Source organism: Lathyrus oleraceus, chromosome 5 (assembly GCF_024323335.1).
Source record: "Lathyrus oleraceus cultivar Zhongwan6 chromosome 5, CAAS_Psat_ZW6_1.0, whole genome shotgun sequence".
Classification (NCBI taxonomy): Eukaryota; Viridiplantae; Streptophyta; class Magnoliopsida; order Fabales; family Fabaceae; genus Lathyrus; species Lathyrus oleraceus.
This window is the reverse complement of record NC_066583.1, coordinates 64,006,562-64,019,197: the sequence shown is the minus strand read 5'-3', so window position 1 is coordinate 64,019,197 and position 12,636 is coordinate 64,006,562. Positions and strand designations below refer to the sequence as shown.

The window sequence follows — 12,636 nt, the reverse complement described above, 5'->3', positions numbered from 1 at the left end:
CTCATAATTATATGGCTTGGTACAGATCGGTTGGATTTGAGTTCTTCGGTGAGGATATGTACCTATACGACCCACGCCAGATAACTTACACACAAGAAGGTTCAACATCTAACCCCTCACAATATTTCCAGAGCGGTTACTCATAACCCTCTACCCATCAAAATTATAGGTCCACAAACAAACAAATTTACGATCTTAAAATGCCAAACACCCAACCACAATACCAAGAGCATACCCCGTACCACCACCAACAAGAAGATCATCATCAAGACACCTAACATCTTTATGCATCCAACACATCACCCTACCATAGTCGCCTTAGCCAAAACACTCAGCGATCATTTAACACCAATTGTCCCTTATTCTATTATAGCCAAGAAGCCCAAACATCACAAAACCAAAACATGCAACAACCATATGGCTACCAAACACCAAAAAAACCATTTCAACCTTTTCTCGACGTATCATTCACACCAATGTCGCCCTTTAATCGTCTTGGCCACCCTTCAATAACTCAAATACAACCCAACTGCTCTAGCATGGGTCACGAACTTAGCTATGGCGGTAGCGCTTCATTGCATACACATGACTACGCAGATTTGTCTGAAAATCTTAGGGAATCTCCTGCAGGTGGTGGTGATGTTCCTGAGCCCCCAAATCCTCAAACACCTGGGGTGAATCATCAACGTGGGTCAGGGTCACGCGTTCGGGTAGCTAGGAGATGTGGTACCGAAAGTCGATTAGGTCATCTCGATCAGTGACATTAGTCTTTTCGGCATTCGCATGTAAACGCATATTAATATTAATACCAATTGGTCCAATTTTGATTTTTATATAAAATGTATATCATTTTAAAAGAAAAAAATACACAACACGCATAAGTGTCAGATCAATTGACGCCTCCTCTTAAATTTAACACATAGACGCCAATTGGATTGACATCACTAGGTGCATAAGTCAATCCAATTGGTGTCACCTCTATAACTTAGAGAACATACACCAATTCATCTGACACCAGTTCTTTAAAGTGAGTTATTTTAGAAAATTATCTGAAATGTAAATTATTTTATGATTTTTTTTTAAATATGGATATTTTAATAAAAAAATCAATTATATTTATGATAAACCAGTCCTATGGAAATGTATTCTACTATTTTTATGTGAAAAGGAAATAAGAATGAAATAGTCAAAGTAAACTAGGCTTCTTTTGGAGGAGGGTCAAGTAAACCAAGCTTATTTTATAAAATAAAACAAATAAAAAATAAAAAAAGCTAAAACGACTTTTTTTATATTATAAAAAATAAATAAACGTGGCTAAAGATCCTCTGTCACGTTCTCAATATTATTGTAATATTTAGAATTTCAACTAACAAAATAATAATAATATTTAGAATCTCAACTATGTTATGTCAAACAAAAAAAAACTGTACTATGTTGATTTTTTATTTGGGAAAATGGAATATGCATCCTAAAAAGATCCTCGGTCACGTCCTAAAAAAAAATGGCCCATGACAAAATAATAGTAATATTTAGAATCTCAACTATTTTATGTCAAACAAATAAAGAATATCCACTATGTTGATTTTTTATGAGGGAAAATAGAATATGCATCATCAGTATATTTAGGAGGAGAAAGAAATCGATCTCTTCTTGCTTTCACTCTTCCATATTTCATTCAAAGCTATCTATTGTGTATTGAAGAAAAAAAAGGGTGATATGAAAATGAGATTCATATTACTTTTATGGATATTGTTTTTGTTGTTTGGTTGTTTTGTGAGTGTATATGGTGAAAGAAGGTTTGCGAAAATACAAGTAACAAGTTTTAATGTTACTTCTATGACTCAAAATCATGAACACACTTTTCTCTCAAAAGCAGTTAATTTCTTTTGGAAAACAGATGGTTTAGGTTATACACATGTCTGGCCGGTAAGCTTTCACTTTTCTCTTTATCTTTCTTTTATCTTAAACTTAAACGTTATTCCAAAGAAAAACAAATTTGAGTTGTCTCTGTTTGTTTCTTGTTCTAAGAAGAATATTCACTGATATATTTTTTTTCTAATTTCTATGGATATGTTTTTTTTCTCTCTCTAAAATAAGTATTTTTAAGGTTTTTAGATCTATATTTAAAAAAACAGTTATAATTTTTTTTTATTAAAACTAACCATTGTTTTGTTGTATTTCATAATATCTCATTTATCTACATTTTAATTTTTTGTAATATATATATATATATATATATATATATATATATATATATATATATATAGTTTGATAGATAGATAGAGAGAGGTGTCAAACTTAGTAACATGTCGTCTCCAGTCTTCACCTTATGTCTGTATAACAAGACACATTGTTTGATTTAAAGTTATTATCATAACACGTATAAAATTTTACATCAATAACAAATTAATTTATATATTAAAGAGAAAGATATTCCCTTAAGTTTTGCAAGACAATTTATGTATCTTGTAAACAATTTTCGATTGATATTAAATTTGATAGACATAATCTATATAACAATAATATTGAATTTAACGGTGAGTTTTACTATAAGAATATGTGGTAAGGAATTATCGGATATATCATATTATTAAGTTTAACACCTTAATATTATTTGATCTTGATATATATAATGGTATATCCAATATTTCTTGCATTGAAATATTTCTAACTAATAGATGTTAGTTTGAGACTAAGCAAGTATTAATTTTTTAAATTCCCTTTTATTATAATTAACATATACAAAACTTTTATTTTTGGTTCAAATAAATAAATGAGACATCGTAGCTCAAAAATATACTTTTAAAAATAATAAATACGATATAATTGGTTTTAACTTGTATTTTGCAATATGATATTCTTATAATATTATCGATTAAGGTGAATTTAATTGGATAAAAATAAATAAGACTCTTGAATTATGCAGGAAATGGAGTTTGGATGGCAAATAGTGTTGGGCACTTTCGTTGGTTTTTGTGGAGCGGCATTTGGAAGTGCCGGTGGCATTGGTGGTGGTGGAATATTTGTTTCTATGCTCACTCTTATTATTGGATTTGATCCCAAATCATCCACTGCTATTTCGAAATGTAAGTCATGTCTTTATATTTTCAACTATTACAGATGTCGACGTGTGAGTATCAGTATGAAATATGAGTGTTATGTCTTGTTTAATTATTTATAAGATATTGGATTTGTTTCAGGTATGGTGATGGGTGTATCCATTGCATCAGCTTACTACAATCTTAAACTGAGACATCCAACCTTAAATATGCCAATAATAGACTATGATTTAGCACTTCTCATTCAACCTATGCTCATGCTTGGTATCAGCATTGGAGTTATCTTCAATGTTGTGTTTCCAGATTGGCTTGTAACAATATTGCTTATTGTTGTTTTCTTAGGTAACTAATTAACTATGAAACTGTTCTTTTCAGTTTGGCATTCTTCATTTTATTTTGTTGCTCCTCTAATTTTTTTACTCTTCTTTAGGCACATCAACTAAGGCATTTTTTAAAGGGACTGAGACATGGAAAAAGGAAACCATAGTTAAAAAGGTCTCTTTTATTGTTTCATGTTGAATCCATTGTTATTTATTTAATGATGAACACTAAATTTTTTATGACTATTCATTCTAGGAGGAGGCTGCCAGGAGACAAGAATCAATTGGTGAGTTTAAATATTGTTTATTAGAAATATTTAACAAAACAAAAATATTTTTTTTTGATCATTTTTTTATTTTTTATGTTAGACATTATGCAAGTTTTTTTGGTTAGGTTTTGAAGCTGAAGCAGAATACAAACCTCTTCCAACTGGACCAAATGGTGCCATTGAAAATGAAACCAAGGTATTTAAACTAATGATGGATAGGGTTGATCTATCTCCGTATTATTTTTTTTAAGTGGCGTGATCATTATACGATTGTCTATTAAAATCTTCTGATTAGAAAATTAAACTCTAATCACTAAACTAATATCTTATATTATAAGTTATTTTCAAAAGAAGTTTATTTAGTAATCTCTAGCTAGACGGCATTCATAAGCATTTTAATGTTATCATAGAAGCTCATGTGCGTCAATTGTGTACAAAACTTAAGACGGTCAAGAAACTAAATTGTTTGACTTTTGATTTTTTTTCTTCGCATTAAAGCCATCTATAGGTGATTCCATTTATGAACAAGATCATAATAATGTTATGATTGTTGGACTTCTAGAGAAATATAGTCCATTTATAATGCATGTTTATGGTTGCCCCGAGCCACCTACATTTATGATGTTGAGGCTTTGCTTTACATTCCAAAGGCTCAACTTAATAAGTTTGGGCAAAAACTTTCAGTTTCAAATGTTTCTACCAATCTAGCTTAAGTGCCGGAATATTATGTTAATATTCCAGTATTTAGAGATAAATTTGAAAAAATTATTTAGATCTTATATTATGTGTTAGTTGAAAAAACTTTTTAGTCTCGTATTGTTTAGGTGAGATATCTTAACTAACTTACTTCATTATATAAGAAAATTATCATGAAAAATGAAAGCACCGTTGGGGAGTCCAGGTAGTGTCGAAAGTGTCAATGGACCAAACTTTCATGGTTCAAAGAAATCTTAACACCACGTATTCACCCAAAACCTTAAGACAATGAGGTATGTGTTACCTATCTTATAAACACAATATTTCCTCCATTCTTAATTGATGTGGGACTTTTTAGCACTTTCACATTTGAAATACAACAATCTCCCCACAACTATGAGTCACTCATTTCATTAGCCTTGATCCACACTAGGATCCATGTGTGCTTCTCCATATAACCTAACCAGAACTCTGATAACACGTTTGGGGAGTTCGGGGAACGTCGGAAGTGTCAATAGGAAAAACGTTCATGGTTTCAAGAGAACTTGACATCACATAAATGAGAGCTATAGATCCTCATCAATACATGTCCATAGTTTGGGTGTTGCAATATGTTACTCTTTCTCGACCTCACATTGCTTTCAGTGTTAACAAGGCATGGTAGTTCACGTCCTATCCTACACATTGGACAATTGCTAAACTAATCTTGAGATATCTAAGTAGCACAATCAATTACGGTCTCATTTTGCTTCCTTCCAATCCTTTTCACAAATTCTCACTTCGAGCGTATACTGATAGTGATTGGACTGGTGATGTTGGCGATAGAAGATCCATGTCTGGTTCATGCATCTTCTTTGACCTAAATCTAGTTTCATGGAGCTTCGATAAACAGTTTGGTAGCTAGGTTGAGGGCAGAGGTAGAATACTGCATGTTGGCACATACCACCTCAGAACTTTTTATGGCTTGAGTCTCTTCTAGCTGAACTATGCATCTCCTTCTCTCTCCCACATTAATTTGTGACAATCTCAATATTGTGCATCTCTCCCATAATCTAATCCCACATTAATTGGCCATTGTAATCAGTTAGTTTTTTAATCAAATAAGAATAAGGATTAATCAAAGATTCATCAAAGTATTCACAAAATCTCTTTTAACACCTTTATATACATAACAATATACGATAATTGCAGGTGACTATAATTGAAAATGTGGACTGGAAAATGTTTGGACTTCTTTCACTTGTTTGGGTTTCATTCATTGCACTACAGATTGCTAAGGTTTGTTCTTTCATCAATGATAGTAAATTCATAACAACAGTTTATAACATGCAATTCATCTTAAATCAATAATATCTTCTGTTGACAGCAAAACACATCTACATGTTCAACAACATATTGGGTACTCAACTTTTTGCAGGTAATAATCTCTTTTATCATCAATAATTTCTATGAATTTGTATATGAAATATGAATGTTTCTTATACAAGTTATATATATATATATATGTGCAGATTCCAATCTCAGTTGGGGTATCTTCATATAAGGCAACTGCATTATTCACAAGGAAAAGAGAAATCGCTTCCACAAGTGATCAAGGCAAAGAATTTACAGTGATCAAACTAATCATCTATTGTGTCTTTGGCCTATTGTCGGGCGTAATCGGTGGATTGCTGGGACTGGGAGGCGGATTCATTATCAGTCCACTTTTTCTGGAACTGGGAATCCCTCCTCAAGTGAGTTTCGAATTGCATTATTTTATACAAAAACTTTGTTTATGTTTTCTTGATCATAAAATATCGAATGTGCACAGGTGTCGAGCGCCACAACGACGTTCATCATGATATTCTCTTCGTCTATGTGCGTCGTGGAATACTTCATGTTGAAACGATTCCCAGTTCCATATGGTTCGTGTTATCGAGAGGTTTATAATAATGTTCGATTTTGTATGATCAATTGCTTGTTATTAATGTGTTGTTTTTGAAATGTGACACACAGCTCTCTACTTCAACATGGTGGCTATTATTGCAGCCTTGGTTGGACAACATTTTGTGAGAAAGATAATTGACCTATTTGGGAGAGCATCTGTCATCATCTTTATTCTTGCTGGGATAGTATTTATCAGTGCAATCTCACTTGGTAAGCATACCAATTTTCCTCTTTAATATATACTCATTATAGGTGTATGCTTATGAGTTCTAAGACATTTTTTTCACTCATTTTGTTAGGTGGAGTTGGCATTTCAAATATGGTGCACAAGATTGCAAATCATGAATATATGGGATTTGAGAATATCTGCAAATATGGGTCATAGCATAGCACTTTTGGGAACATGTATTTTTTTATTGTGTTTATATTATCCAATTTATTGCATATTTGATTTTTGTGGATAAATTTTGATTTTGAATTAATTAATTTTGTAAATTTGATTTTGAGTGAAATAATTTTGTAAAATTAATTTTGATTAAAGCTGAGTTATATGTAAGGTTATTCATGTTTCCATTCATTATATAAAAGTAACACTACGCCAAAAAAGACTTTTAACAGCGCATCTTAGACAGCGCTTTTAAAAGAAAGCGCTGTCTAATGTTAAAATTAAAATAAAACACGGAAAATCTTCCCAAAAAATAATGAAAGCGCTTTTTAATATAGACCTTAGACAGCGCTTTTGATAAAGCGCTGTCTAAAGTCTTTAAATTAAAAAAAAAATTAAAAACCAAAAGCGCTGTCTAAGGTGGGGTTTAGAAAGCGCTTTTGGAAAGCGCTGTCTAAGGCATACCTTAGAAAGCGCTTTCCACAAAAGCGCTGTCTAAGGTCTAATAAAAATAAAATTTCAGACCTTAGCGCTTTCGTTCTCTGTTCATTTGTTTTCCCTCTTCTTCACTCACGCAGCCATAACCTTCTTCTCCTCAGTCTCCAACAGCCATAACCTTCTTCTCCAAAACACGACATCACGCATATCACCCTATTTTCCTTCAACTTCCGAAAACCCTAGTTTCCGCCTTCAAGGGTCCCTCCGCCGTCACCCAAACAATCGACCGCCGCACTCGCCTCTCACCTCCGAACCTCCGCCGTCACCCAAACAATCAAAGGTTGCAGCGCAAGGAGACACTTGAATACGGTACGTTCTGCTCTAATGCACTTCCTCTTCTTCCATTGTCAATTACAATAAGAAAAATTAATGAACTCAGTGGGATTTCTGTCATAGAATGAAGTTAGAATGTTGGAGTGTTCTTGGATTTGTCAATGATGCTAACTGAGCTATTGTGTTAGTTAGCTAGCTTACTAGTTATGCAATGCCACAACGCCTGCTTGTTTGACTTTGGCTTGAACTGAAATGTTGGTGTTAAAAATGTGCTTGTTTGATTGTAATGCCATGAGTTCAAATAACTTGGATTGTTACTGCAATAGTTTCTTTCTTTTATACTTGTTGCAGTTGTATGTTTTGCCTATGTTAATTGCTCTGCTTGAATGGACCCGTTGTTGTTTATTATAGCCTTGTATGTGTGCAATTAGATCCATGGCTGAACGTATGTGTATGGGTTGGTGTTAGCATATGGCTGCCCTGTTTGAATCTACACTCAATGCTTGTGGTTTGTCCATTGCCCTGTTGCAATCTTGATCAAATTTTTACTATCCACCACAACTGTCATTGTTAAGATGATTAATAGGGTTGTTATTGTAGGAAATGATTGTTAGCAATGCATTCATGCCCCCTTTTGAAATGGTGTTAATGGTTTGCACTAATGCTTTGGTGTACATGTTTCTTCATTGAAATTTATAATTATGATAATTCTTGTTAACTGTTTGTTGAAAATGCTATGCTAATCGGTTAGTTGCTGGTGTTACAAATGCAATGTTTAATGAAAGTTGGTGATTTGGGAGTTGTTAGTTTGTGTATGTATGTATATTGAATTGTGTATGTATATGTACATGCAATTTGAAAGGAAAACCATGGATAAAACATGGATCTGTGCCGATCGAATGACCAAAGAGTACGAGAGTGGGGTTTTGGAATTCGTTAAGTATGCTGTTCAACACGCTGAAAACCCCAGACGAATGCATTGTCCTTGCTTGCGTTGTTGTTATATTGGTAAGGTTGACGCACATGGATTGAAATCGCATTTGCTGAGGCATGGAATTGATCAAAGTTATCAGTGTTGGATATTTCATGGTGAGAAAATTAACGAGAATGTTGAATCGAGTGGAAAAAGTAATACGACCTATGCTTCATACGACAAAGACACGGAAACATACGATTGTGATCGAGTTGAAGAGATTGTAGAAGCACTGGAAGAAGATCTTCATGATTGTCCTGAAATGTTTGAGAGGATGGTAAGCGATGCAGAGAAACTGTTGTACAAAGGTTGCACTAAATTCTCAAGACTTTCTGCGGTATTAAAGTTGTACAACTTAAAGGCGGGCAATGGATGGTCGGATAAAAGTTTCACAGAGTTGTTGGCCCTTATGAGAGAAATGCTACCGGATGATAATGTTCTTCCTAATCGAACCTATGAGGCAAAAAAAATGTTGTGCTCTATTGGCATGAGCTATGATAAGATACATGTTTGTCCTAACGATTGCATTTTGTTTCGTAACGAATATGCAATGTTAACTGAGTGCCCTAAATGCGGTTTGTCTCGATATAAGAAAAGATTATCTCCCGCAAAAGTCTTATGGTATTTTCCGATAATTCCGAGATTTAGGCGCATGTTTCGTAGTGAAACCGATGCAAGACATCTTACTTGGCATGCAGATGAAAGAATTATTGATGGAATGTATCGGCATCCGGCTGATTCACCACAGTGGTCGAAGATTGATAATGATTATCCTGAGTTTGGATCAGAAGCAAGAAACCTTCGATTGGCATTATCTACTGATGGAATGAACCCACATGGTCTTCAAAGTATCTCACATACCACATGGCCTGTGATTCTTATGATTTATAACCTACCTCCGTGGCTATGTATGAAGCGTAAGTACATGATGTTATCTATGTTAATCTCTGGGCCTAAACAACCAGGGAATGACATAGACGTATACTTGACACCTCTGATCGAAGATTTAAAGATTTTGTGGGAGAACGGTGTGGAGGTTTATGATGGATATAGGAAAGAAAGTTTCAATTTGAGGGCGATGTTGTTTGGCACAATTAATGATTTTCCAGCATACGGGAATCTATCTGGGTATAGCATTAAGGCTGAAGAATGGGAAGCTTTCAAATCCAAAAGACAAGACCCGACTTTTCAAAGAATAAGTGCTACAAATCGGGAAAGAGCATCAAGTCCCGCATATCCGTACCGAAAAGGACGTGTCGGATATGGACGCTTAGAACAATCCATGGTAAGTATTTATAAATTGCGAAAACAAATTTGTTCATCATATATTAGTTTTATCTGATCAAATTGTATGACTTAATGTGTAGCTGCAGAAGGAGGAAAGTTCAGAAACATCTCTTCCTGCACATGTTTTGTGGAAGGAAGCCCGTGTGGGCAAATCTGGAGTTCCTCAAGAAGAAGTTTTAAACGTATACCAGAAATGTGTAAGTATAACATTTTTTCATTAATTGAATAACATTTTTATACACAAATATTTGACAAGTATACGGTATTCATCTGATTTTTCAGGAGGAGCTATCTCAGTCTCTATCTCCCGATGATACTAAGAGCATACTTAGTCGGGCATTAGATGTCCCTGAGTATTCTGGTCGGGTGAGGGGTAAGGGATTTGGAGTCACTCCGACCTCCCTCAGTGTTAAAAAAGGAAAGGCTCCTAGTAATCGGGAGCTTCATGCAAGATTGGAAGCCATGCAAGCTGAGCTTGATGCATTGAGGAGAGAAAGAGAGGCTAGCGCCTCAACGGTATACAGAGATGCTTCGGACAAAAACAGTATCAACTGTACCTTTCAGCCAAACATTCCAGAGGTAATTACATATAATTGTCTTAAATTGAACTATTTGCTTAAATTATGTATTTGACATATATACACATTAACGATTTCTTGTTATTATTGGTTTTAGGGCATTTCCCATTGTCAGCTGTATTTGTCGTCACCATACTATCGGATGGTTGGCAAGGGAAAAGTGCATAACGTTAGCGGAGTATTACTCCACACTAGAGAGCTCCCTGCTGGATGTTTGAAGGTATCAGTTGATATTGCAGTTGAGCCGAATGCAACATTACCATATCCTAGCGATGATTCGGATGCAACAACGGTGCACGAAGCAGTAGGTTCATTTGTTGCATGGCCGACAAACCTCATATGCGTAGGATATGAGGTATGCTTAAAACTTATGTTAACTTTAATGTGTATATTCAAAGTTTAAAATTTATGCTTAAAATTTTACTTACATATTTTCCTTGGTTATGTTAAATAGACTCCCACAAAATCCAAATCAAAAGAAAATGAGGTTAGCAATGCCTCCGCACAACAAAAAAAGGAGGTTAGCAACGCCTCCGCACGGGTAAAAAGTTTTGGTGCTAAGAAGACCGTAGCTAGGAAAAAACCTACCACCAAGTATAGGTCGTGCCTCAGGACATTTCTAGAGATGACCGATATACCGACCGGAGGTGTTCGGAATGTACATATGGAGGTAGGGATTTTCGGCTTTGATTACGACCAAATGATTGATAATGAAGACTTCATGCAAGTTTTTGGTCATGAAGAAATCGGCGTCAACGTTGTCAATACATATATTAGGTAAATCCGGTCTACTTTGTTTTATTAATTAAACAACTTATGTTAATGATGTTTACTTTATGTTAATCCGGTTTACTTTATGTTTCAAAAGAGGTGTTAATGATGTTTTTATATTAGGTTTTTGTATGACAAATTGATGCGCCCCAATGATTTGGACGAGTCATTCGGATTCTTAGCACCCGCGACCGTCAACTTAGGTTTAATCTTAAGTAGACCGCATACCGTGACGGAGTATGTTCTTCGGATCCTCATGGACAATAAAGATGCGGAGAAGTTGTTTTTTATACCGTTTAATACCGGGTTAGCATTTCATTCTAAATTCATCTATTATAATTATTTTCCAAGTTACCATCTAACATTTGCCTAATCATTACAGTGGACATTGGTTGTTGCTCGCAATCAATCCTATCCGAGAAATTGTGTATTATCTTGACTCGTTAGGAAATGATTGGACAACATACCCGGATATGAAGGACCTAATTGACACGTAAGTGAGAATGTTCAAAAATTTTCTTAGTTTATGTGAATTGTTCTAATTGCTTCATTTTTATTTTATTAGCGTCCTACAAGCTTTTCGGGCCCAACGAGATATCCAAACCTCAAGGAGGAGCGTCAACCGCATTACATGGATTAAAGTGGCGGTATATTTTTAATTACCACATTTTTTATTATATTAGTGATGACACTTGATAAAACTTAGGATTTATAATCCATATTTTTTTTTCATGTAGTGTCCTCAACAACGTAATCAAATAGATTGCGGGTATTTCGTGTTGAGGTTTATGCGAGATACTCTTGCTTTGGGCCGATTAGTGATTCCCACCGATGTATGTATTTCTAACTTATGAGTTATTTTTATATTTACACATATCTCATATAATTAAATAGTTGGAATTAATTCAAAATATGTTATATTATTATGTAGTACTTTGAGGAATTCAAGTGTGCATTTTATACAAAGGATCAAGTGGACGAAATCAAAGAGGAGTGGTGTCAATTCATGATAGAGCTCAAAGTTTTTTCATAAATTTGTGTAATTAATGTGTACATTTGTAGTATATGTAATGACTTGTAAATGTGTACATAAATTTGTATATATTTTGATACATTTAAGGCAAAATTGGTTTGAATTGGTATATATATATATATTTGTTAGCCAAAAATTGGTAGAAAAAAGGCCAAAATGGCATGTATAAAATGTGATAACTGTCTGTCAAAATCTGGTTGAAAACAGGTAGAAATTCTGGTTTATAAACCTGGAAAAAATGTGGTTTAAAACAAAAGCTTCAAAAATTTTCGTATACATTAGACAGCGCTTTTTACAAAAGCGCTGTCTAAAGGGGGGATTAGAAAGCGCTTTAGGCAAAAGCGCTGTCTAAGGGGGGGGGGCTTAGACAGCGCTTTTTGAAAAGCGCTGTCTAAGCCCCCCCCCCCCTTAGACAGCGCTTTTGCCTTAAGCGCTGTCTAAGGTATACCTAAAAAAATTAAAATAGGGGGGGCTTAGACAGCGCTTTTTGAAAAGCGCTGTCTAAGCCCCCCCCCCCCCCCCCTTAGACAGCGCTTTGGCCAAAAGCGCTGTCTAAGGTATACCTAAA

At 34.6% G+C, this 12,636-nt stretch overlaps 1 protein-coding gene across 1 annotated transcript; it reads left to right on the top strand.

Moving 5' to 3' along the window:
- The first annotated feature begins 1,612 nt into the window (after nucleotides 1-1,612).
- On the top strand, nucleotides 1,613-6,666 carry LOC127084917 (sulfite exporter TauE/SafE family protein 3). The gene is made up of 12 exons (XM_051025439.1): nucleotides 1,613-1,926; nucleotides 2,927-3,086; nucleotides 3,201-3,401; nucleotides 3,490-3,554; nucleotides 3,639-3,666; nucleotides 3,783-3,844; nucleotides 5,536-5,622; nucleotides 5,711-5,761; nucleotides 5,856-6,077; nucleotides 6,155-6,248; nucleotides 6,340-6,480; nucleotides 6,570-6,666. Exons 1-12 carry the CDS (start codon nucleotides 1,717-1,719, stop codon nucleotides 6,653-6,655), a joined length of 1,407 nt encoding a protein of 468 aa, XP_050881396.1. The 5' UTR covers nucleotides 1,613-1,716; the 3' UTR covers nucleotides 6,656-6,666.
- The last annotated feature ends 5,970 nt before the right edge of the window (nucleotides 6,667-12,636 follow it).

Bases quoted from the DNA above. Each gene is read 5' to 3' on its own strand.
- LOC127084917 (XM_051025439.1), top strand. From the start codon at position 1,717: ATGAAAATGAGATTCATATTACTTTTATGGATATTGTTTTTGTTGTTT. The intron at 3,667-3,782 runs GTGAGTTTAAAT...TAGGTTTTGAAG, and splicing joins CAGGAGACAAGAATCAATTG to CTGAAGCAGAATACAAACCT. The intron at 6,481-6,569 runs GTAAGCATACCA...TCATTTTGTTAG, and splicing joins TATCAGTGCAATCTCACTTG to GTGGAGTTGGCATTTCAAAT.